At 42.3% G+C, this 22,832-nt stretch overlaps 8 protein-coding genes across 17 annotated transcripts; 7 read left to right on the top strand and 1 right to left on the bottom strand.

The window, feature by feature from the left end:
- Positions 1-27: 27 nt before the first annotated feature.
- LOC6608913 (protein lifeguard 1) lies at positions 28-2,605 on the top strand. Of its 2 annotated transcripts, none has more exons than XM_002033591.2 (5): positions 28-131; positions 675-772; positions 1,115-1,440; positions 1,504-1,752; positions 1,811-2,605. In XM_002033591.2, exons 2-5 carry the CDS (start codon positions 733-735, stop codon positions 2,168-2,170), a joined length of 975 nt encoding a protein of 324 aa, XP_002033627.1. In that variant the 5' UTR covers positions 28-131; positions 675-732; the 3' UTR covers positions 2,171-2,605. The 2 variants fall into 2 exon arrangements, with proteins under 2 accessions (XP_002033627.1, XP_032571269.1); XM_032715378.1 differs by lacking the exon at positions 675-772 and adding an exon at positions 598-623 and having other exon boundaries at positions 32-131.
- A 208-nt stretch (positions 2,606-2,813) lies between these two features.
- LOC6608912 (protein lifeguard 1) lies at positions 2,814-4,657 on the top strand. Of its 2 annotated transcripts, none has more exons than XM_002033590.2 (4): positions 2,814-3,048; positions 3,613-3,719; positions 3,876-3,977; positions 4,040-4,657. In XM_002033590.2, the coding sequence occupies exons 1-4, from the start codon at positions 3,030-3,032 to the stop codon at positions 4,544-4,546; spliced, it is 735 nt and encodes a 244-aa protein (XP_002033626.1). In that variant the 5' UTR covers positions 2,814-3,029; the 3' UTR covers positions 4,547-4,657. The 2 variants fall into 2 exon arrangements, with proteins under 2 accessions (XP_002033626.1, XP_032571270.1); XM_032715379.1 differs by lacking the exon at positions 2,814-3,048 and adding an exon at positions 3,429-3,558 and having other exon boundaries at positions 3,637-3,719.
- A 229-nt stretch (positions 4,658-4,886) lies between these two features.
- Positions 4,887-6,992, top strand: LOC6608911 (beta-alanine transporter). The gene is made up of 4 exons (XM_002033589.2): positions 4,887-4,999; positions 5,152-5,467; positions 5,529-6,590; positions 6,649-6,992. Exons 1-4 carry the CDS (start codon positions 4,887-4,889, stop codon positions 6,970-6,972), a joined length of 1,815 nt encoding a protein of 604 aa, XP_002033625.1. The 3' UTR covers positions 6,973-6,992.
- A 1,009-nt stretch (positions 6,993-8,001) lies between these two features.
- On the bottom strand, positions 8,002-9,578 carry LOC6608910 (transcription factor BTF3 homolog 4). The gene is made up of 2 exons (XM_002033588.2): positions 9,474-9,578; positions 8,002-9,401 (listed from the first exon to the last, which is right to left on the bottom strand). Exon 2 carries the CDS (start codon positions 9,399-9,401, stop codon positions 8,892-8,894), a length of 510 nt encoding a protein of 169 aa, XP_002033624.1. The 5' UTR covers positions 9,474-9,578; the 3' UTR covers positions 8,002-8,891.
- An 852-nt stretch (positions 9,579-10,430) lies between these two features.
- Positions 10,431-18,837, top strand: LOC6608909 (protein shisa-5). 7 transcript variants are annotated; one of them, XM_032714749.1, is made up of 5 exons: positions 10,431-10,708; positions 10,775-10,915; positions 17,961-18,090; positions 18,151-18,228; positions 18,293-18,837. In XM_032714749.1, exons 2-5 carry the CDS (start codon positions 10,813-10,815, stop codon positions 18,450-18,452), a joined length of 471 nt encoding a protein of 156 aa, XP_032570640.1. In that variant the 5' UTR covers positions 10,431-10,708; positions 10,775-10,812; the 3' UTR covers positions 18,453-18,837. The 7 variants fall into 7 exon arrangements, with proteins under 7 accessions (XP_032570640.1, XP_032570636.1, XP_032570634.1 ...); XM_032714745.1 differs by lacking the exons at positions 10,431-10,708; positions 10,775-10,915 and adding an exon at positions 11,551-11,710; XM_032714743.1 differs by lacking the exons at positions 10,431-10,708; positions 10,775-10,915 and adding an exon at positions 13,009-13,293.
- A 93-nt stretch (positions 18,838-18,930) lies between these two features.
- Positions 18,931-20,214, top strand: LOC6608908 (antigen 5 like allergen Cul n 1). The gene is made up of 3 exons (XM_002033586.2): positions 18,931-19,404; positions 19,455-19,849; positions 19,901-20,214. The coding sequence occupies exons 1-3, from the start codon at positions 19,282-19,284 to the stop codon at positions 20,172-20,174; spliced, it is 792 nt and encodes a 263-aa protein (XP_002033622.1). The 5' UTR covers positions 18,931-19,281; the 3' UTR covers positions 20,175-20,214.
- On the top strand, positions 20,149-21,422 carry LOC6608907 (antigen 5 like allergen Cul n 1). The gene is made up of 3 exons (XM_032714742.1): positions 20,149-20,378; positions 20,431-20,819; positions 21,008-21,422. Exons 1-3 carry the CDS (start codon positions 20,250-20,252, stop codon positions 21,306-21,308), a joined length of 819 nt encoding a protein of 272 aa, XP_032570633.1. The 5' UTR covers positions 20,149-20,249; the 3' UTR covers positions 21,309-21,422.
- Positions 21,423-21,643: 221 nt separating this feature from the next.
- LOC6608906 (antigen 5 like allergen Cul n 1) lies at positions 21,644-22,733 on the top strand. Of its 2 annotated transcripts, none has more exons than XM_002033584.2 (3): positions 21,644-21,810; positions 21,865-22,319; positions 22,383-22,733. In XM_002033584.2, the coding sequence occupies exons 1-3, from the start codon at positions 21,679-21,681 to the stop codon at positions 22,669-22,671; spliced, it is 876 nt and encodes a 291-aa protein (XP_002033620.1). In that variant the 5' UTR covers positions 21,644-21,678; the 3' UTR covers positions 22,672-22,733. The 2 variants fall into 2 exon arrangements, with proteins under 2 accessions (XP_002033620.1, XP_032570631.1); XM_032714740.1 differs by having other exon boundaries at positions 22,362-22,733.
- Positions 22,734-22,832: the final 99 nt, after the last annotated feature.

The following is a 22,832-nucleotide window of genomic DNA, read 5'->3' as shown; positions in this document are numbered from 1 at the left end:
CAACGATAATTACAGCTGCGTTCCGATAGCAGTCAGCAGGCACATCTCTGTTAATTTATAGCAAAAAAACAAATATTCAGAAAAACAACATTCAATTGTTTGTTTTGATCAAATTGCAACGTAATCCAGAGGTAATTAGTCATCCAAAGAGCATAATTTGAATAATGGGGAGATAGTAGGTCAAGTCAAAGAAAATTGTAATAGTGTGATTTCCCGGTAATTTCGAGAAGCTGGCAATTTCTAAAAGTGAGTCACCACTTTTCCTACACCGAGCTGCTGTGTATGTATTATTTGCGCTGGTGGTGCTCCGGCTGAACTAATTTAATAGCTACGACTAGGTTAAAGCGCTTAAGCTCGCGGTTCAACGTGTAGGTAAGGTTCATAAATGGCCCCAGCTATTTACGGAGAACCCACACCATAAAGCTTGAGGGGTACACGTCATGGGGGCCACAACAAACCAAACGGTGTCGAAGTTTCTCAGGCATTACTCAAGTGGCAAATTGATTGATAATTAAAGTTGCATGCCACCAAAGGGTGTGCACTTTTCTTAGACACTAATTAAATTAGCTAATGATTGCTTATCATCTGTCTTTGCAGGTAAAACAACAACGAAACAATGCAAGGTGAGTGGAATAAGGACAAGCCGTACTAACACATTCTTTTTCGGATCTAAGTTTACTCCACAGCGGTTTCGGAATTACATAGAAATCCCTAGAGCGAAGTCCCTCGAGAATGTCCTGGCAAAGTGTTCCCCAGTATCCCCAATACCAAGGTGCAATCTTCTTAACTTCTAAGCGAGTGTTACAGCTTACCCGTTTTCTGATCGCATGCTTTTCGTTCGTCCCGGGGCTTGTCGACCCGTTGAATGCTCAGTAATTTCCCAGAGCTGATTTATTTCCATTAGCTCTCTCTCTTTACACATCGTACTTGTCCCTTCTTATCATGGTTGTATGTACATATTTGCTCGAGATTGTTTCTTGGTTTACCGCATCTCTTCGTCACGGCGAAGCGTTTCATTTAGATTTTACAGTTCTTGGTAGACAGATTGCTGTAGCGAACGCGTTGGTAGCACCTTTTTAGATGACAAACTAAAACGAGATGTCTTATTCCGCAGATCCCAACCAGCAGTACAACTATGGCGGCGGTTATCCCCCGCAGGGAGGATATGGTGGATATCCACCTCAGGGCGGCTATCCACCTCAAGGACCGCCACAAGGCTACCCACCCTATGCTCAAGGAGGTGCTCAACCCTATCCACAGCCCTACGGACAGGGCCCTCCACCGGGAGGTTATGCTCCCCAGCCGGGATTCATCCAACCACCACCATCCGCTGGCGGCTACGGAGCCTACGATGATCCGGAGAGCCAGCCCAAGAACTTCTCGTTTGACGACCAAAGCATCCGTCGCGGATTCATACGTAAGGTGTACCTGATTCTGATGGTGAGCTTAAGATAATTCTACATAGAAGGCATGTACAATTAATTAACATTTCTTTGTCATTAGGGACAACTAATCGTCACTTTTGGAGCTGTTGCCCTGTTTGTATACCACGAGGGCACAAAAACCTTTGCCAGGAATAACATGTGGCTCTTTTGGGTTGCCCTCGGCGTGATGTTAGTAACCATGCTGTCTATGGCTTGCTGCGAAAGTGTGCGCCGCCAAACTCCGACGAACTTCATATTCTTGGGTCTGTTTACAGCAGCTCAGTCGTTCTTAATGGGAGTTTCCGCAACCAAATATGCGCCGAAAGAGGTGAGTACTTTGATTTAAGTACGATATGTAGTAAAATCAAACGATATCTGTTTTCCAGGTTCTCATGGCGGTGGGCATAACAGCAGCGGTTTGTTTGGCCCTAACGATCTTCGCCTTGCAGACCAAGTACGACTTTACTATGATGGGCGGCATTTTGATCGCCTGCATGGTGGTGTTCCTGATCTTCGGCATCGTGGCCATCTTTGTAAAGGGAAAGATCATAACACTGGTGTACGCCTCGATTGGAGCGCTGCTCTTCTCCGTTTACCTTATCTACGACACACAGTTAATGATGGGCGGCGAGCACAAATACTCCATCAGTCCCGAGGAGTACATCTTTGCGGCACTAAATCTCTACCTGGACATCATCAATATCTTCATGTACATTCTGACTATAATCGGCGCATCGCGCGACTAAGTTCCGCTCTATTTCCAAATATTGTTTACAGTTTAATCGGGTTATTCAGTAGCCTGGAATACACGAATATTGTTGTCGCGTAATCTCATCGGTGTGCTCCCCCAGTGGAGGCAATCTTCAACTAACGAATTACTCAAATACTTACAAATCTATCTACTTCGTGTTGTGTTTGCCAATTTCCCGTTTCCTTCTAGTTCTAAATATCAGCTAAGGGTATATGAACTAACTTTTTGTTATGTATGTTTTATTCTTGCTTAAGTTGAGGCGCAAACCAAGTGGATATTTCCAAATTTAAAAAAAAAATTATAAATATGTATGTATACCAAATGATATGCCATTCAGATACACGAAACAACAATAAATAGTCACGTATAAACATATTTATGAGAGAATATACATATAAGCAAGTTGGCTTGCCGTTGTTAAAACATAAAACTTAACCGTGTGTAATAACCAAGGAATCCCGATTTTCAACTATGAATCAAGTACCGAACATTGTAATCCCTGCAGCGACACTGAGTTTAAAGTCAACAATAAAGCGCATCTATTTATTAAAGCCACAGACCCCTGCATTGTGGGGCTTCCGTCAGTGGTTCATCCAGTTCAACCAGCCAGCCACCACCGCCAGATGCAACTTTAGTCTGCGACGGCAGAGCGACGCCGGTGGTTGGATTACTTCTAGACTCCACACCATTAACGTCTGCATTTTTGCTTTATTATTGCTTGAGTTAACTTTGTTATCTGCACCACCACAGAAAGAAGTCCGGGTGTTTTAATTTCGGGTTGGCCCCATATCATGCGTTTGACCCGGCCACCTGTTCAGTAGTTCGTGTGAATTCCAGCAGGGCGTAGCTATAAAATGTATCACTACCAGCAAGGCAAGTATCGCCCGGATTGGGCTGAACCAAAACCATATTGGCTGCGGAAAGGTGCTCTAGATTAGATAATCGATTTGGCTATTGTAGAAAGCTTATTGACTGCATCGTTTCCTCTCAGTAAGAGTCGAAAAAATATATCTCTCTCGGCGCATTTTCATCTGATAAGACAGCTGAAAAGGTTTCTGTATGGGCCCAAAAACACTGATTCACCCAATCGAAGGGAGAGTGAACAACCATTTTGAAATTGTATGGTGGCAATATCAGTTACTCACCGACATCAATACACAAATCTTATCTAGAGTAGAAGTGTGGGGCTGTGATAAGAGCCGGTAACCGGCTAATCTCAACTCATACGTCCATATGGGAACACCTAGAAAGGGCGATTCGGTACCATTAAGCTGAAACACTAGCACGCTGCCGGCAGTCGGCCAAAAAGAGCACAGTAACTTAAGTGACTAAAGTTTAGTCATAGCAATTTAACCATGAGCAGCGACAATCATTTTCAGTACGGTTAGTCATTGCATTAATTTTCCTGCTTCCTTGAATTGTCTTCCAACCACGCAGGCGATGAAACTGGCGCATACACAGATGCGGAAGCGGACAAGAGCTTCGCCTTCGATGACCAGAGCATCCGGAAGGGTTTTATCCGGAAGGTCTATTTGATATTGATGGTAAGTGCTGATATTTGAACTGAAAAAGAAAAAATAAATTTAAATTGCCCAAACTATAAACGTATTTGGATCACTACTTTTCCGCTTTGGGTCACTTTAAGACTTCAAGATTTATTGACTTCCTGCAATCTAATTTTGATATCGTTCTATTTCTAGTGCCAATTGCTGATCACTTTCGGTTTTGTTAGTGTATTTACGTTCTCGAAAGCTTCGCAGGAATGGGTGCAAAAAAATCCGGCACTGTTTTGGATAGCCTTGGTAAGTTTTTACGACTTTTTTGGAAAATATTGAATGCAAATATATCCAATTCTTAAACTTAGGTCGTTCTTATCGTGACCATGATCTGCATGGCCTGCTGCGAAAGTGTACGCCGTAAGACGCCTCTCAACTTCATCTTCCTTTTCCTGTTCACCGTGGCGGAGTCGTTCCTTCTGGGAATGGTCGCCGGACAGTATGAGGCTGATGAGGTCCTGATGGCAGTGGGAATTACGGCTGCGGTGGCCCTGGGACTCACCCTGTTTGCCCTGCAGACCAAATACGATTTTACGATGTGCGGAGGAGTGTTGGTGGCCTGTCTGGTGGTCTTCATCATCTTTGGCATCATCGCTATCTTCATTCCGGGCAAGGTGATCGGACTGGTCTATGCCTCCTTGGGAGCATTGCTCTTCTCCGTTTACTTGGTGTACGATACCCAGTTGATGCTGGGTGGTAATCATAAGTACTCCATCAGTCCTGAGGAATATATCTTCGCCGCTCTAAACCTCTACCTGGACATTATTAACATCTTCATGTACATACTGACCATTATCGGATTGTCTCGCAATTAGACTGGTCATTATGATCCATAGCTTCTATTCCAGTTTTAGCAATGTAACTTAATTTTATGTGCCCAGTGCCACCTTAGCCGCGAAGAAATACAAGACGACTAACTAATCCAACATTGTCGAGTGCTCGCTTTGGTTTGGGATTTTGGCTGGGATTGGGGCGCTCAACTAGTTCGAACCTTGTCCACACCGCGGTGTCCAATTAATTAATGCGCACGAGAGGCCGTAATGTAATTATGTCCAATCAGCCCCTGCAGCGCCACCAGTTCCTGGGCTGGATTGAATGTGGACAAGGTGATCGGCGCGATCGTCAGTTGCGAGAGCGTCTGGCTAACGGGCGGACATGGATTTCGACGAGGTGCTGCGGGAGGTGGGCTCCTTTGGGCTCTACCAGAAGGTCATCATTTGCTCCGTTCTATTGCCCGCCGCGCTGCCTTGTGCCTTCCACGCCTATAGGTTGGTCATCCTTCTTGGGTTTTCTATAAGAAAATATTATTAGAAACAAATCTCAATGGAATTTTCACAATTATCAAATGGGACCTACCTTTATCTCTTAAAGGTACTTCATCAGTAAATTTTCAAAATTATCTAACATGATTATTTTCTAGCCAGTTGTTCATAGCGGCCACACCTCAGCACTTTTGTCGCGTTCCTGAGCTGGAGCCCTGGACGCAGGACTATGTGCAGCTTGTTAAGAACCTGAGCATTCCGCGTAATCGCAATGGAGCCTATGCCGAGTGTTCCATGTACGCGAGAAATTACACCGATATAGTGCGCTATCTTGAGTATCGCCCTCCTCCGGATTTGTTACGACAACAGGCAGAGGATTTGCTCAAGTTGCAGCCGGATACGGCGCAGGTGGTGCCGTGCCAACATGGCTGGCACTACGACAAATCCATATACTCAAGTACGGTGGTTCAAGAGGTGAGGCTTTTCACATTCGCTATGATGATATATTCGAATTATTTCCTCATATATCTTGCAGTGGAACCTGGTGTGCGACCGCAGCTTCCTTGTTACTTTGGCGCTTGTGGTGTTCGGTGTGGGCGGATTGCTAGGTAACTATGTATTTGGATATCTCGTGGATCTGTGGGGCAGGCGGCCATCCTTCTACGCCTATCTGCTGCTCGAGATTACTGCCTGTGCGGCCAGTGCCTTTGCCTGGAACTATTACACTTGGTTGGGACTGCGCTTTGTGGTTGGACTGACGGTGCCAGCTATTCTGGCGAGTCCCTATGTTCTGGCCATTGAGCTGGTGGGACCGGAGAGGAGAGTTTTTTGCACCATCGTCTCGAATATCGCCTATTCCTTGGGCTTGGTGGTATTAGCCGGAGTTATCTACATCGTACGTGATTGGCGGGAACTCAGTTTGGCAGTGTCCATGCCTTTGCTGATGCTTTTCTCCTGCTTCTTCGTGCTTCCGGAATCACCACGATGGTTAATGGCCGTGGGGAAAACCAGGAGGGCCATTAAAATCCTGAAAGTCATGGCCAGAGTGAATGGTGTGCGCGTAAATCGGGATTTTGTGGAACGGTTGCAGCGAAAACTGGTCAGCACAAAGGCTGCGGAAACCAAATCTTCAATGACTACCCACTATGGCATCTTGGACTTATTCCGGGGACCCAATATGCGTCGAAAGACCCTGATCATAACCCTTATTTGGTTTGCCAACACCAGTGTCTACGTGGGACTGAGTTACTATGCTCCTGCGCTTGGAGGCGATGAGATCTGGAACTTCTTTCTGGCTGGGGCGGTGGAACTGCCAACATATTTGCTACTCTGGCCGGGATTGAGTTATTTCGGAAGGCGCTGGATCCTGTTCATCTCGATGCTGGTGGGCGGAGTCGCCTGCGTGGCCACGTTCCTGTACCCAGACATCACACTGCTGCTCTACTGCGTGGGTAAGATGGGCATCAGCTCGTCCTTCGTAGTCTTGCCGCTCATGGCATCTGAGTTGTATCCCACGGTGGTGCGGGGACTGGGCATGAGCTTTAGCTCGGTGATAGCCATGGTGGGACCTATAGTGATTCCCATGATCAATCATATGGTGAGTGCGGCTCAGGGGATTACTGTTTACCATAATATTCACCCATTTCCCGTTGCAGGGTCAGCAAATGCTCGTACTTCCGCTAATTGTGATGGGAGCTCTGCTGATCTTGGGAGGATTTGCTAGTCTTCTGCTGCCGGAGACCCGTAACCGAAATCTTCCCCAGACCTTAGAGGAGGGCGAGGCAGTGCCACTAAGCTTCCTCCTCTGCTGCTGTGTGGAAAGCGAGCGAAAGCCGAGCAATATCCGTGTGAGTCCGCAGAAAAGAATTGTTCCTGAGGGCGGAACACCGGTTTTCCATCGTGTAGATACTCCGGTTTCAGCTAGAGTCCCTTGCAAGATCGTTTGCAGCATTTGTAAAAATGAAATGCGTACGCTTTAGTCAGTTAAAAGTTGTTGAAATAGAGTAGGTTAAAATAAAGTTTGAAATTGAAATTAATTTGTTTTGATTTTGTGGCGGCTCTATCTCTTACATCTGGCAACTCGGTGCCGCATGTACATACATACATACATGTGTCACAGTGGTGTGAGCTATTAAAAGCTAGAAAATCTTTAGATTATCTTTAGTTCACAGTTTAAGATTAAAATGTGACAAGATTTTAGAATATTTAAATAATAAACATCTAATTCTCAATAAGCTTTGCCATAAAGTTTATTTTAATCATCAAAAATATTTCAGCAAGCTATTTAACAATATTTAAAACACTTCTATTCACAGTATTAGCTATGCACGCATGTTTATAAAACAAGTTGGCAGGCCGACCGGCAAATTTAAATGGACAAAAAATCAAAACAAAACCCAATTGGAACCTAATAAACATCAATTAAATGGGCATATTCGCTACAATATGAGTTTTTTTTACTCCATTTGACCTCGCAACTGATAAAAATACTAGCATTTGCATTAACCCTAATACGTTATAGGTCGTCGAAATGCGATAAGAAGCCGGCAATCGCTTGCTGATGCACAAACAAGTGGAAACTTCAAGAAACATTCCGGTTGAACTGGCCTAATCGCAATTTTAAGCCAATTTAAACGTGACTCATTTCGAAGATTTTCGAACCTAACACCACATACATATATATATGTAGATATATATACATATGTATATGTGCCGCATGCTATGACTTCCCACCTTTGGATTTGGCCCAATAATTTGGATGTTGCGAACGGATCAAAGTTCCTGCCAAAGGAGGCTTCTGACCGTCTGGATTTTAGACCCACTATTCCCAATGTCAACAAGTTTTCGACTACCGCGTGCTTTGCGCCGCACCTCCCACCTCCCCTTTCCCAACACACCTCACACAAGAGCGTTGCTATGCATACACACACAGGTCCACACTCACACACATGTCGATTATGCAAGCAACGAAAAAAAGGCATTAAACTAAAAAAAAAATGCTGGAAATATGAATGGGTCGTATGCTTTTTACAGCTCATTTAATGCATGTATGATAGTATAAAACAATAGTTTACAAATTATAAGCTATGTTTTCAACAATTTGGGCACATAGTCCTCGAATCGAAATTGTGGCCTCCAGCTTGTTTTCGTTTTAAATTGAGGATTCGTTGAGGGCGGGGTTACATCGAAAAGTCGGATTTTGGGGAAAATCGGTAAGAGCTAGTAGTGCTAAAAATATATTTCTCTGTCCTCGCGACCTGGCAATGAATTCATCTGGAGTGTCTGCGTTGATCCCCTAATCACCTCACGTCACAATTCTTCCAAAAACCGTATCGTATATATATAGTATATAGTGTATTATGAGAGCGCATATATCTATAGATACATTTGTGTGTGTGTTGTTCTTGGGAGGGCGGCAAAAATTAGAATGTGTGTGTTGTTTGGACTGTGGTTTTTTGGTTAAGGAAACGTTCTTTAATCGCTTTGGAAAATACATTTGACTGTTCCAAACTATTACAATTAGATTAAGATTGAAGGGTTCCCTTAGTATGTTAAGTTAGTTATTATGCTTATGTGTTCTGTTCAGCGCTCACTCGGATGCCTTTATTTTTGTATTTTAGTTTAGTGTTTAGCATTACCCCCAAAAAAGTGGCTGGAGGGAGCACGAAGAATGGCCCATCCAGGGCAGAAGCGCTGGTTGCAGTCCGGAGTGGATCCGTTTCCGATTTGGAATCGGAATGGGTAAGTGGTAGATGTGTTTCCGGCGTGTCTGGTGTGTGGGTTCTGCCCTGTATGCCACCCACTTCGTCTTGCTCCCTGGCCCCGTATGTTTTGTATGTATGTTTTTGCGTTCGGTGTGTGTGGTGTGATTTGCCTGGGTGGGCGGGGTTGGACCTGCCTAAGCGGAGGCCGCCACCTCACCGGACTTCTCCTCCTTTGTGTCGGCGATGGCCACCTCCTCGAAGTTCTCGACCAGATCGGGCACATCATCGTCACCGGCATCGGCGGCCGAAGAGCCGGCTGCGCCGCCGGCGCCGCTTTTGTTGGCAATCTCCGTGGCCAGCTTCTTCAGCTGGTTGATGTCCTGGGGACCCAGTTGCGTCAGAATGCCGGGCACCATCTCGGTGATCGTCTTGTTCTCGCCATGACCAGTGATGGCAAACGTGTTCGTCGGCAGCGAGGCCTGGGCCTTCGGATTGTTGAAGTGGATGACAGTGCCATCGTTCTTGATGATGTTCACCTCCTCAATGCCGGGAATTGTATTCACCGACAGCTTCTTGAGCGACGACTGCAGCTTCTTGTCGTCGGTGGCGGGCGTGGAGTGGACGATCTTCTTCTTGCGGCGAGGGGTGCCCTTGCCGCCAATGCGCACCTGCGCCTGCAACTTCTTCAGCTTTTCCGCGTTCATCTGTTCAATTGAATAAACACAATGGTCGCATCAGTAAAACGCCAATCGAATGCCGCACTTTCCACTACTCACTTTGATTTTACTATAATTTAGCACAGAGCCTTGCCAGAAAACACGTGCGCCCAGTCGTAGTCAAATGTCAAAAAGAAATCGCCATGATAAAAATGGCAAAAGGTGTATGTATATGTGAGTAGTACTGGTAGGAAGTACTAAACGTGAGTGTTGACTATCGATAACTCACAAGGTGGCAACCAGTGCGCGCCAAAATTTAAAACAGCTTTTATAAAGTGTATTTTAATTTATTTTCGATGTAGCAATACGTCATCTGAATTTTTAATGAATTTTTAGTTTTGAATGTATTAAAATTTCCAGTAGTATATCGTGGAAGTTATTTCTGTTAAGGGCATAAATTCAAATATTCAAATAGTAAGCACTTTTTGCGACTGATATATTTTATTTTCAATGCTTTTAGCCACAAATATAGGAAAACATGTTTAAAAATTTGCTATATCAAACAAAATAACGGAGTAAGACAAAATCAATTTACTAAATATTTGGAATCTAAATATACATAATTGTGAGCCATCATAAACTTTGCAGTAAAGCAAAAACACAATTAAACCAGATGTAATATTTGAATTAATTAATTCTTATTTTTTCTATTCCAATAGTATCGGTTGCTGTGTTGAGTGCACCAAATATCGACGCTTTGCATCGACTGCTCACTAAACACAGCCAGCGCAGTCAGTGCTGCAAAACGTGCAGACATTATCATCACGATAAATTGTAATTTTGTAAAAATTTGCTACATAAAATATTAAAACTAAGTAAGACAAAATAAATTTACAAAATATTTGGAATGTAAATAAACATAATTATGAGCCATCATAAGCCTTGCACTACAGTTTTTAACACAATCAAACCAGATGTAATGTTTGAACTATTTAATTCTTATATTTTTCTATTCCAATAGTATCGATAGCTGTGTTGAGTGCGCTAGCTATCGGTAGCTATAACACAGCCAGCGTTGTCAGTGCTGCAAAACGTGCTGCCATTATCATCATGATAAATTGTATTATTTTCAGATTAACGCTGATAAGATATAGTTAATTCCAATCGGGCTTCAGTAACGGCCTTCCGGCATAGTAGTTCAGTGAAATTGAATTTAATTACAGGGGTGCTGCCAACGAACGGATAAATTCGATAAGTAGGCAGTGCATGTCTGTGCAATAACTGCAACAAGTGGAATTTTTGACTTTAAGTACATATATTAAGAAAGGGGAACAACCGCTTAAACCTTGCCAAACGTAAGTATATCACGACGGCTTATCGACCATGAAACGAGCTTTTAAAGTCATTAACTTCCTCCGCAGTGGACGACTTTGAGTTGGACGATATAGACGATTTCGCCATGGATTTCTGGGGCATTTTCATGTTCTTCCTGCTCACCTTCCTCATCATGAGTTGCTGCGGATATTGCTGCACCACCAGACGCCAGGGTGCCGTTCTGTCCAGTGAGTAACTATAAACAATATAGAAGTATCAGCCTATAAGCCATTAATCAAATAAAAACCAGCGATGAGTCATTCACCAACCGGAAAGTCAAAGCAGTCGGAGTTTAGCTCAAAAGATGAGTTTCATGAGTGAGCGAGTGTGCGTAAGACTATACGACATCCTATTCGTGTTAAGAAGTGATAATAACAATTATATTCAGTCGGTATATATTTATAGAGAGAGACAGATCTGAATAATGAGAGAGAGCTTTTGCAGTTTTTTGGCTTTTGCCTCTCCACCGATTCGTAAACAACATTAAGTATGCTCAGCCATAAGCGGAACTTACTTTATCAGCAAGTAATCATCTATTTATGTATGTTCATTTATATGGTCGTATCTTATCTGAAACAAGTGGTTGTTGTCTGTTGTCCCTTTCTGGGCATGATTTTCCCAGTTTTTACCCATTTTCCACCATTGGCTACCTATAAAGTTAGATTTTTTAATATAACAACAATATAACTTAAATTTAAATGACTCATCTTCAGTAGCGCTTCGATAAGGAATTGATATATTTTTAGAGATAAGCGCGACTTACAATTGTAACCACATGCCACAGTTAAATACGCATGCAGTATACCTCGAACTTTTTTACCGAACGGCTCGTTGAAAGTATCTTTTAACCATGGTTTACATATACTTTGATATATGGTTTCCCATTATAATGGTGTTTTTTATTGTGGTTTTGATACTGGTGCTATTGCGAGTTCGTCGCGCCCGTCGACTTCGCATGGGAAACGCAACTGTGGTTACCGCCGGTGAGGACAGGACTTTAAATAGTAACTCTGGAATGATCGATGGTCGTATCTTCGATTCTGGGAATCGCTCCAGACAGCCGAGCTATCAAAATCTAATCATATATACCTATAAGTCCTTCAAGTCCAAGACGCCATTTGCATCAAGCGTTTTGATTATCACCTTAATTTACAAATCATCAATGCTGTTCATCAAATCGAATCTGGCTAATGTAGCCTTTTTAACATTTTCGACAATCTTATTAACTTATATTCGCAAACGTTTGACGTCAAGTCTTGTTTTTTCTTCTTACCCTTGCCCGAATGATATTAAATTATATTTAGTGTTGTTCGAATTAGGCGATAGGCTGTTGATTAGATGGTCGTAAATAGTTGGTACCGTGCTCCCAGAATAACCACTTCTTTTCAGCACACAAACAATTTTGTATTTTTTTATGGAAAAATTTTATCTCTTGAATTTTGTATTGTTTTTGATAATAATTTTAGACAGCAGTAATAATTAAAAAAAAATTTTTTTAATAAATAAGTCTAAACCTTTCAAATCTCTATAGAGTTCTTGTACTAACAAGGTCAAAATGGCAATATTTAGCATGCAATAAAAAATGTTATAAATATATAAAAACTCGAATTACACGTAATTGAAAATACTGTAGCCACTGCTTTACTGATTTGAATTGCCTCAAGAATACTTGTGCTTATGACCAGCTTTAGATATTTAAATAATGATATAAAATAAGTTAAACAATTATTGGCATTTCGCAAACAGAATGATTGTTGTCGTTGTACTTGAATCGTACTTCGTTTCTGCAGAAAAATCTTGGGTCCAACTGTTGACCGGTGAATTTCCCCAACAGCTGAATTGTTTGCCATCCCAGATAGTAAGCGTTCGATAAGCGTAATTCAATTATTTGATTACCACTGACGTCAGAAACGATCAGAGATTTGTGGGAATTGTTCAGAGTAATCGCATCGTGCTGAGGATCCCCCAGAAGTAATAAATTTCGAAAACGAAACCTAATTTTTCTTTTGATTGATGTAGACTATTGACGCAGGTTTCAAGCTGTAAATACAATGTCCACTTGAACTTTTATGGTTTCCCCTCCATTCTATGCTACCTTCTGGCACCGATATCAGAACTATATGGCGTTTTTAAGCCGATTAAACGTCCAGAGCGTCAATGCCGACCCAGCGATGGGTGCTAATCTTATCTTGCCATTCAAACCACCATTTTAAACTGACTTGACTCTTACAAAAGCCGTCGAGGAATCGAATCCGGATCGCAATAATCGTCGAACCTCTGCGCAATGAACACTGGAAAAACTCGCATCACCGTGGCGTAGTTTCAATACCCATCGAACCATCCTCAAGACTGCCTGCCGATTGAATCTGTTAGTTAGTAAATACCCATTATTGAAGTAGTTCGATTAAGATGCCGCACGTACCGGGCGACAGGGATCTGGAGATCTCCACCATCATCCTTTGCACCATTTTCGCTGTGGTCGTCTGCGCAGTCCTGGCGATGATCATAGGAACCGTGATCCGCAAAAGAAAACAGCGGCTGGCGGACAAGGGCGTGATCGAAGCAAGTTAGTATAGTCCGCTGCAGAAGTCCTTTGTTGCTGTTCTGTGTCCTTTCGAGTTCGCAGTTGTCGAAGTTCCGTGTGTGAAGTTCCTGTGTGTTGTTTTGTCCAACAAAATGATGGAGAACAATCTATTTGATTTTTTTTAAGTTTACCAACTTAGTTTCGTTATTTATTATGTAACACTACAAGATTGCCGAACCAACTGCTTAATAAATAAGATTATTATAATATATTTCACATTTATATACATGGATAAAAAGTTTGATTCTGCTACAATATTGACACAAAATCATTTGCCTTGGCTAAGAACTTAAAATATATGTTGTATTTAATCCTGCTGTGCACGAAATACAAAAATCAAGATTTTTCAAAAAAAAAAAAATTCGGTTGCAACCACTATCACTCAAAAAAATAATCATACTTTTTCATACAATGATTTTTTCCCATGATTTTATTTTCCTACACATTTCGGATAAATATTTTGATTCATTCGGTGCATTATCGCTATGTTGCGGATTTACTATGTTCTTAGTAATTTAGAAAAGTTTAATGAAATTTTACTCAAAGATTATAATTTTTGAACTATACATAGAAAAGGAATAAAATCGCTCAATGCTTTGAATTTTTAACTTTTTTGAGTGCGACTCAGTGAGTAAAGATTATCCTTATCAAATTTTTAAGCGAATGGTATTGTATTTACCATGTGCATATTATGAGTATGAGTAATTATTTAAAGTGAAAACCCTCAACGACTTCCTTAACATTTTAGTTTCTTTGCTCCGCTTATTCGGATCGCAAGTGATTTGGAATTTAGCAAATTTTACCAATAATGGCAATATATACGTCAATCGTTGTTTTCATTATTGTATTGTTTTTGTTTTGCATTTACCTGTGCTTTCTTCAAAGGGGTATGTTTTTAATTTGGGATATTTTTTTGTATCTTTTCGATTTAATCCTAAACGATCGGATTCTTCTTTCGAATATTTAAATAATCTTCTGTATAATATTGTAGTTCATAGTAGTAGTCATTGCTTTCATTGGAACGGTAGTGTTTTTCTGACTTATTGTGACTAAATCATAAATTTTAAAATCGGTCGCAAAATGGTTTTTTTTAATTGGTACTATACATTTGAGACCTTTTATGGTGTCACGTATCAAAGACGCTATAAGCAGATGGAAAGACAAATAAGACAAGAACTTATTGATATTTCTTGTGTTTTTTAACGCCTTAAATGCCTAAAAGTACGCTGCAAAAATGTGCACATTGTTCCTTTGTTAGATTAAACAAAGAGCTAAGCAGTACTTGTTAAGTGTTTTAAAGTTTTCTTTATTATAGATAAATATTTTATATGCAGTCTAAACGATAACATGCCATTTTCTTTCTCATCCGCTTTTGCTTATCGTAAGGAAAAGGGCTTAGTGAATTGGATTTTTTCCCAGAGTCAGTCCAAAAAGATTTGAGCTTAGGCACAGTTCGATCAGTTCATTTACTCAGTTCGTTGCAGCCAAACGTGTTTACTAGAAAAAGATGCCTTCTTTAGAATTCCCAATGCCACCTCAACACGATGAAGAGGGCGACAAATTTGCTGCAGCAGCTGCCAGATTAATAGTCGTCATTTTTATGCTTTTTGTCTGGGGCTATTGCAAGTGTTGTTGTTCCTGTTGTAAACGCACTAAAACGGAAGGTAAGAGAAATTCTTAACGTATCTGTACGATAAGCCAACTCTCTTATTTCAGCATCTATTAAAACTCACAGATAATTGCACTTTCAGATTGCTATCTTAGTCTATAGGTCGCGTTTGCAGTGCAATAATGAATTTTCTTTTTGTGAATGTGTTCAAGTCGAATTCAAATGAAGGCGACTTCAGTTTGGTCATAGTGTTTGCGGTTTTTGTATTAACCATTTGTATTGGGGCCATTTGTATATGCCTACGATTAAAAAGTGGAAAGGAGATTAAAAACTGTAATGGTTGGTAACCCATTATTCTTATTAATTTTATTATTACAATCCTGCTGTCTGCTTTAAAAAAAAACACCTCTTAATGAATCGAGAATTTTCGTTTTATATAGTTAGACCAAGTTACATGTACTTTAATTATCATTTCTAATGATAAAAATAACATAAAACCAGAAACTATCCAGCGTATTACTCACTTTGAGTCACTTTGTTCATAGTTGCCACATGTAAATATAGGTAAATCCAGGTGCTTAAAGATTACTCACATGATAGCGATATCTGCATCTAAAACACTGGGAATATTGTTTGTTTTTTAATTAAACCCATTCCTCAATGACGTCATTCAAGGCGTCTGTATTAGATTTCCTAACTCGATCTTGTAAATTGATAAATATATGATGATAATGGGTATTGCCCAAGGTTTAGTGCTTTTGCTTCCTATCTGGACTGTCAATTTTATTTATGGTTGAAATATTCAAGTCATTGTCTACAAGAAATTTAGTTCTTCAACTAGTCGTAAAGTATCTTGCATGGAAATTCCGATTTAATATTAAAAATTGTAAAACATTTTTAATTTCTCCTTCAAAACACAATTTTAATTCATTTCATATCCAATATCCTAAACTTTTAAAGCTTCTGTGGTGAAATAGTCCGGCTATCTTGGTATGCTCAGATTTAGGACTTGGTTTGGAGTGGGTAATGACTGGGTGTTATTGTTATATTTGTGCAATATATACTGATAACAACGACTGTGATTCCCTACTATTTCGGATCCCATTCCCAAATGTGTCACTAAAAGCTTCATTTACGCCTAAACGCAAATCAATAATTAGGTATTAGTGGCTAATGGTCATACAAAGGGATCGATCCCGAAATGCTGGGTAATTCAGAAAATGATTATGAAATCCATTTAGTTAGGTCGCAGGTCCTCACGATGAATGCCACCATATTGGATGTGTTTGAGGACATTTCCCAGCGACTGCACATCAACTGGACATTTTTGGCATTTGAAGCGGGTATTCTCACGGTCTTGGTTGCCCTTGTTGTGATATATGCCTTAAATCTTGCTAGAAATCCGGAAGACTTTCGCTATTTGAACATTTAGAAAAAGTATTTTCGAAATGAATAACGAAACGGACGTCAGCTACTTGCTGGAGTCCACGGAACGCTCTGTGGTTTTCGTATCCGTTTTTCGCATAACCTTCAAAATATTCATCTTAGCATTGATCGGCCTGGTTGCACTACATTGGAAGCGTCGTCAGGCTCTCGGCGATTTAAGTAAGTTATGATAATGGTTGGAAGTGTGCTGTTATCACTGATAAGAGCTATCTTTATGAGTGCGATTGCCCTTTTCTTTGGCCATTACTGGCACTTTTTTGCCAATTGCCAATCCGGCGGCTTTAGTTTCTCGCTTTTGTTTAGTCTTTGTACGCCGCTTATTCAGTCAGTATCAAAATCATGGATGATTCGGGCATCTACTGGATACTTTTCTTCACCTTCTCCGTATTTTTCATGACATCCGCGGCGGTATTCCTGACCCGTGGTCGAACCCGGAGAGCGGCGCTCACCAAGGGCGCAGGTGTGTTTTCGGGGATCTCCCGCTTGTGGCGATAACGCGACCAATGGGTTTCCAATATCGCCCATTTACACAAAAAAAACACAAAAGCCCCAATGTCATGAAACAGTTGAAATCGTGAACTCCATGCTGTAGCACCAGTTCGTTCAGTTTGTATAGAATAATATTCGCGATGGAGCCGTTTGTTATTCCCATCATAGCAGTCTCAGTCTTCATAGTGATTGCCTCGTCGATGTGCCTCTGCTTCTTTTGCATAGCCAAGAAGTTCAGATACATGGGTAAATACCTGCAGCTCCGGGAAGAGTTATTTATGTTTTATGATTTATGTAATTTCGAAGCTGCTCCGTACTGCCAATATCAGAGGTAAACAAGACCATAATGCGAGTACACCACCCGCTTATCGTATTGGCCATATAATCGGACATTGATTAGACGTGGGCCGAGTGAGTGGGTTTGTCAGACATAGGACTTGCAGTCTGTTCTGTGTTCGCCTGGAAAGCGATTGTGTTTTCAGAGCTAAATCCCCTGACTTATCGAGAATGTGGGCGTTCTTTGTCGGATTATCTATAGCCTTTTCCATATTTTTCATAACTTCCATTGTTGTTTGCATTAGACGCAAGCAGAAAGCAGCGCGAAATGTTGGCTACACAATCAGTGAAGGCGTTGGTAATTACATTGACTGAGCAATGAAAAGATTGACAATTACACTTAAAGAAATAGTAGTGCAACAAATTTTGTGGTGCCTTATCTTCTTTGTCTAAGTGTGAAGCATTTTCTTTTTATTCGTTTTCGATACAGGCAGTATTTGTTTTAAAAATATTAATTATAATGAAAAAAGTATTTATAGTGTAAATAAACGTGACACGTTTTTCTATAAATAAATTAAGTGGATAATATTAAGAAAAAAACAGCAAAGAAGTTAATGTACATCAAGTTTTGATGACTTACATTAATTTAGATTAATACAATATTGAAAATTGTTTATAGTGCTGAAAGGGGAATTTTTGTTCAAACTTATGAGTCTAATCAAAAGAGGCAGCTTATCGAGTCTGCGATTCGCGGTTGGCGATGATTCAGAATCATTGGCGCAGCTATTTTCCGTTTCTAATTTCTTTTTTCCGTTCTTCCTACTTTCAGCGCCTGTGGTGGTGACCTCCGCCACCCACACGGCTCCCGGCGGATATCCGGTCACACAGCTGCCTCCGCCGGGCTATCCGTCGGGCAATGCCTACGTAACTGCGACCTCGTACCCCGCACAGACCACCGGGTAAGTACGGAGCCTGAAGTGGGGCCGCAAACTATTCTAATGTTCTCGTTTTCCCCGCAGCAACGTGACTGTGCAGATGCCCATGCAGATGAGCCACCAGAACCAGCAGCAAATGCCAATGCCAATGCCGATGCCGGGGTAAGTGGAAACTAGTGCTCCAGCGGAACGCAAATATTAATTGATATGCTTTTATCCAATGCAGTCAGCAAACGCATGGCGTGGCCTATCCGCCGTATCCTGGCGCCGGGGCTGCCAACATGAATCCTCCGCCGTATGACATGGCCATGGCTAATCCAGGACCTAGTGTTATGCCCGCTGGATATGAGAAGCAAGCTCCATACAATCCCCACTTTAGCCAGTGAAATCTCACTGTTAACTGAAAGTGAAACTATATTTGAGGATCCCCTTTCCGTCTCGTTATAGCTTTTTTACTCAGCTGAACACTTTACTTTCCATGTTTCCTTGCATAATGTATTCCCCGAAAAAACTCCAAACTCCTGGGAAAAAAAACAAAGTGAAAGCGATCGCACAACGAGCCATTTTTATATTCCATGTGATGTATGTAAAGTGTACATATAACTTAAGCGCAACCTTTTATTTATACATCTACATTAAGCAAATCCAAAACGAAAACCAAACCAAACTACATGAAGTGTTAATTGTAATAAACCAGTGAAGTGCACATCAAATACAACTGGAGCATATTTGTTTCGATGTGCACTTTCACAAAATCACAAAAACAAGAAATGCAAACATGTTTTCAATTACTTCTGCACTCGGATGATTTTGCCAATGGGTTTCTAAAGATTACTAGTGGATTTCCATTGCTATTGCGGCAATCGAAAGTTTTTATTCATCTTTTTTTAATTGAGATGCGGAATTATGTTTTATGTTTTTAGTACCATGTTTGTTCCATTGTTAGCCACGCTGTTTTAAAACTGATTTTGGTGAGCCATGCGAAATTACAATGTTTTACACATTTTGTAAATTTTATGTCTTAATAATGACCTTCTAGATCTTTGGATTCCTTGTTGAATATGGCAACTGTTGGATATATATAACTACTAATAGCTTTATATATTATTGAATTGTCACGCCTCGTTAAGGCAGTTAAAATGGATTTTCCGGTGTATAGATAGGTTAGTTTTCTTCAAAATAGTTTTGTATTTTGACTCCACCAATACGCACCAGATGTTGTACCTTCTATCAGTGCTTGCAATAGTTCTTATCAGCCAGGAGGCGTTATGTACGGATTACTGCAACAAGGATCTGTGTCTGCCGGAAATAACGCATATCGCTTGCCGCAATTATGGGGTAAGTTTGGCTTCCCATCAAGGTGCTTAGTAACTGTCTGAGTTTCGCAGGACTTTGATGAGAGTTGTGGCAGTGATGCAATCATCGTGAAGTTTCCCATGCACATGCGTGCCCACCTCCTGGCCGTCCTAAATGATTTTCGGAATACCGTGGCTAAGGGTCAGTATCCGCACTTGCGTCCAGCTTCCCGGATGGCAACACTACGGTGGCACGAGGAGCTGGCCGGATTGGCCAAGTTTGCCTTGAGGCGTTGTGACTATATCGACGATTACTGCAGCAATACGGAGGAGTTCAGCTATGTGTCGTATATATATGGCAGTACCAAGTGGTTGCAACTGGAAAAGGATCCCATATCTGTTTTGGACTTTGTTTTGCAGTTTTGGATGGATGATGTCAAGGGCTGCACAATGGCCCACATTAATGCCGAGAAACCGGCCAAGGATGGGTGAGAGTGAGAGATCCAAGTGGTTAGTGTATATCTGATCCATGATTGCAGGCAGTGTCGCGGCTACTTCACCCAGCTGGTCCAAGATTTGGCCGCCCATGTCGGTTGTGCCATGATGCTGCGAAAAGGCCAAAAGAGCGGACTCTACCAGTACGGTGTCCTTTGTCACTTTTCGCGCGGAAAGATTGCCAATGAGCTGGTTTACCGGGCAAGTGCCCATCCGGGAAGTCGCTGCTATGCGGGAACCCACTCCATATATGAGGGGCTCTGTTCACCCGAGGAGCACGTTAATCCCAATGCCCTGCAATTGGGCGAGCTTAATTGATTCGTTCATGCTGCATTTAATAAATCTAGCTCATAAGATAGCTTTACACATTAGTTAAATAGCTTTTGCCACAAGATGCAGATGTGGTATTTGTACCTTTTTTTGTTACCGCTAACTGCGAGCTTGTCCCCAGAAGATGATCCCCATTGTAAGCCCAATCTTTGCATGAATTCGGAAGTCCATGTGGGCTGCTTTCAACCTAAGGTAGTAGCTATCAATACTCGAGATTGTAGTGATTTAACCACCTCATCTGCAGGCAATAGGCGAGCAATGTGGGAAAAACAACCTCTTCCTGAACGTCAATGGAGCCTTGAAGACCGGCATCCTCAGCAGGATCAACATGTTGCGCAACTATGTGGCCAGTGGAGTGGGCAACTATTCGGTAGCCGCTCGCATGCCAACGATGGGCTGGGATTTCGAACTGCAGAGGCTGGCCGATCGACAGGTTCGCCAATGCGATGAGACGGGAAAGTTTTGCGCCAATACCGATAAGTATCATTATGTGGCCACCATCGAAATCCGTAGCAAGATGAAACGGACCAAGAGCCTTATACGTACGATTTTAGATAAATTGCTGCCGGAGTTGTTCCTGGATGTCATGGGATGCATGATGAACAGTCAGAAATTAGTGCCACTAAGAGAAGGGTAAGTGACGTAAAACGCCACCTATATTTCAAGTATAGAAACCAACTTTATAGAATGCTTGTTAAAATCTTTTACAAATTAGTGTATTAGGTTAAATACTTCGTTTTAAACACATGTTAGTGGGTTTAAGCTTACATTTTTAAAATTGGTTTATCTAACTACTAAGGGCATATTTTTTTTTACTGTAGAACCTGTGTGGGCCACTATATGCCTCTGATTCAGGACCATGGTTCTCGTATGGGATGCGGCCTTCGTGTGAAAGGTAGGGACGAGAAGGAGTCAAATATCGTCCTGCTCTGCCACTTCTCGCGGGCCAGTGTGAACAACCTGATTCCGTACGAGGAGGGTCAGATTGCTGGCGGGAAGTGCGCCAGTGGATCGAGCCAGATGTACCAGTTCCTCTGCAGCGAGGATGAGGTCGTCGATGCCAACAGCTTGGCGGTGGAATCGAATATGCCGCCCAGCGACAAAGTGCAAGATGACATTTAGGGTGTTAAATACACTTTTGCACTTAAAGAAAAGGTGCTTATGCACTCAGTATTCACATAAATACTATTCATTAAATAAAAACCTATAAAACCAATAACAGAATGGGAGAAATAATTTCAAAATATTATATTATTTTAACGGATTTATGGTACAAAATTTAAGGTACAAAAATTGATCAGAACTTATCGCTTTTTTTCTGTGTACAAAAGTGTGCCTAATAGTGGGCCTAACCAATTGTTTAACTGATTGGTGGTCAGTAAATGGTCGCAATTGATAGCTCCGCTTGACTGGTAATCGATTTGGCCCCTTCGAACTCTATAAGAGGCAGCCTCGGGTGGCCGGAGCTGGCTAAACTGGCTGCCTCGTCGAGATGTTGGACACCAAGTGGCCGCCGCTGTTGCTGCTGCTGATGCTCCTGGGCCAGCAGCTCCAGGCCTTCGACTACTGCGATCCCACCCTGTGTCCCGGACCCGAGAGGCATATAGCCTGCAACAATTTCGGGGTAAGATGCATCTAATGGTCAGCGAGACACGTCGCTGATGACTGATTCCTTTAGGCGCTGGCCGACATCTGCAGTCCGGATGCCCACATTGTGCGGATCACGACGGCTCGTCGCACCATGATCCTCAATGAGCTGAACGAGTACCGCGATCGGATAGCGAGGGGCGATCTGATGGGCTTCAGTCCGGCCACCCGCATGGCCACGTTGCAGTGGGATCAGGAGTTGGCCAGTTTTGCGGAGCTCAATGTGAAACGATGTGCCCTGGTCAACGATCATTGCCGCAACAGCGAGCAGTTCCGCAACGTGGCCCAGGTGGTGGCTGAGGGCGGTTGGCAGGGGGATCCCTTGCCGCCGAGCTCTTCCAGTGGCCCTCCCAATCCGGAAGCTCCAATCCCGGTGGAGTACCACACTGAAGATGAGGTAATCAAGGCCACGCTGGAGGAAATGTTCGCCGAGTACAAGGAATGCAGCATGCGGGATATTATAGCATTTAGTCCGCCCAACAACAGGTAGGTGGAGGCGCCAGGATTAAGTATTGCTCACCTGACCAGAATCCTTCGCTTGCGCGTCAGCAAGTGCATTGCCTACTTCACACAGCTCGTCCGGGATAGCACCACCCACGTGGGCTGCGGCATTCTCCGCCAGACCAAGAACACCACCAACGAGGCCGGTCAGTCGCTGTCCAGTGTCCACCAGTACATGACCTGCAACTTTGTCCGGACAAACGATGTCAATGCCCCGGTCTACCAGAGTGGCGATCGTCCGGCCACCGAGTGCCGCAGCGGACGGAATCCGGTCTTCATTAACCTGTGCTCCGTCAACGAGATCTACGACTCCTCCAACCTGGCTGGCCTCTTCTGAACTGGCGGGCTCTGCAATTCCAAAGCAAATCACTTACTTTAATAAAAATGAAAGGACTTAAATGTTTGCTGGCTTCTTTTTGGTGGGTGGCTTGTACCTACAATATGAGTGCGGTTAAATATGACTACTAACAATACAGATTGCATTAACTTTGGCTCTGT

This window comes from Drosophila sechellia, chromosome 2R (genome assembly GCF_004382195.2).
Source record: "Drosophila sechellia strain sech25 chromosome 2R, ASM438219v1, whole genome shotgun sequence".
In the NCBI taxonomy this organism is placed as follows: domain Eukaryota; kingdom Metazoa; phylum Arthropoda; class Insecta; order Diptera; family Drosophilidae; genus Drosophila; species Drosophila sechellia.
This window is presented reverse-complemented; position numbering and strand designations above follow the sequence as displayed.

Excerpts from the sequence above, each read along its gene's own strand:
- LOC6608909 (XM_032714743.1), top strand. The coding sequence starts at position 13,137 with ATGCCGCACGTACCGGGCGACAGGGATCTGGAGATCTCCACCATCATC. Across the intron at positions 13,294-17,960 it reads CAAGGGCGTGATCGAAGCAA|CGCCTGTGGTGGTGACCTCC; the intron begins GTTAGTATAGTC and ends TCCTACTTTCAG. Across the intron at positions 18,091-18,150 it reads TACCCCGCACAGACCACCGG|CAACGTGACTGTGCAGATGC; the intron begins GTAAGTACGGAG and ends TTTTCCCCGCAG.
- LOC6608906 (XM_032714740.1), top strand. The coding sequence starts at position 21,679 with ATGTTGGACACCAAGTGGCCGCCGCTGTTGCTGCTGCTGATGCTCCTG. Across the intron at positions 21,811-21,864 it reads TAGCCTGCAACAATTTCGGG|GCGCTGGCCGACATCTGCAG; the intron begins GTAAGATGCATC and ends TGATTCCTTTAG. Across the intron at positions 22,320-22,361 it reads TTTAGTCCGCCCAACAACAG|AATCCTTCGCTTGCGCGTCA; the intron begins GTAGGTGGAGGC and ends TCACCTGACCAG.
- LOC6608912 (XM_002033590.2), top strand. Across the intron at positions 3,720-3,875 it reads AGGTCTATTTGATATTGATG|TGCCAATTGCTGATCACTTT; the intron begins GTAAGTGCTGAT and ends TTCTATTTCTAG. Across the intron at positions 3,978-4,039 it reads CACTGTTTTGGATAGCCTTG|GTCGTTCTTATCGTGACCAT; the intron begins GTAAGTTTTTAC and ends TCTTAAACTTAG.
- LOC6608913 (XM_002033591.2), top strand. The coding sequence starts at position 733 with ATGTCCTGGCAAAGTGTTCCCCAGTATCCCCAATACCAAG. Across the intron at positions 1,441-1,503 it reads AGGTGTACCTGATTCTGATG|GGACAACTAATCGTCACTTT; the intron begins GTGAGCTTAAGA and ends CTTTGTCATTAG. Across the intron at positions 1,753-1,810 it reads CCAAATATGCGCCGAAAGAG|GTTCTCATGGCGGTGGGCAT; the intron begins GTGAGTACTTTG and ends TCTGTTTTCCAG.
- LOC6608910 (XM_002033588.2), bottom strand. The coding sequence starts at position 9,401 with ATGAACGCGGAAAAGCTGAAGAAGTTGCAGGCGCAGGTGCGCATTGGC.
- LOC6608911 (XM_002033589.2), top strand. The coding sequence starts at position 4,887 with ATGGATTTCGACGAGGTGCTGCGGGAGGTGGGCTCCTTTGGGCTCTAC. Across the intron at positions 5,468-5,528 it reads CAAGTACGGTGGTTCAAGAG|TGGAACCTGGTGTGCGACCG; the intron begins GTGAGGCTTTTC and ends TATATCTTGCAG. Across the intron at positions 6,591-6,648 it reads TTCCCATGATCAATCATATG|GGTCAGCAAATGCTCGTACT; the intron begins GTGAGTGCGGCT and ends TTCCCGTTGCAG.
- LOC6608908 (XM_002033586.2), top strand. The coding sequence starts at position 19,282 with ATGTTGTACCTTCTATCAGTGCTTGCAATAGTTCTTATCAGCCAGGAG. Across the intron at positions 19,405-19,454 it reads TCGCTTGCCGCAATTATGGG|GACTTTGATGAGAGTTGTGG; the intron begins GTAAGTTTGGCT and ends TGAGTTTCGCAG. Across the intron at positions 19,850-19,900 it reads GAGAAACCGGCCAAGGATGG|GCAGTGTCGCGGCTACTTCA; the intron begins GTGAGAGTGAGA and ends CCATGATTGCAG.
- LOC6608907 (XM_032714742.1), top strand. The coding sequence starts at position 20,250 with ATGCAGATGTGGTATTTGTACCTTTTTTTGTTACCGCTAACTGCGAGC. Across the intron at positions 20,379-20,430 it reads TGGGCTGCTTTCAACCTAAG|GCAATAGGCGAGCAATGTGG; the intron begins GTAGTAGCTATC and ends CCTCATCTGCAG. Across the intron at positions 20,820-21,007 it reads TTAGTGCCACTAAGAGAAGG|AACCTGTGTGGGCCACTATA; the intron begins GTAAGTGACGTA and ends TTTTTACTGTAG.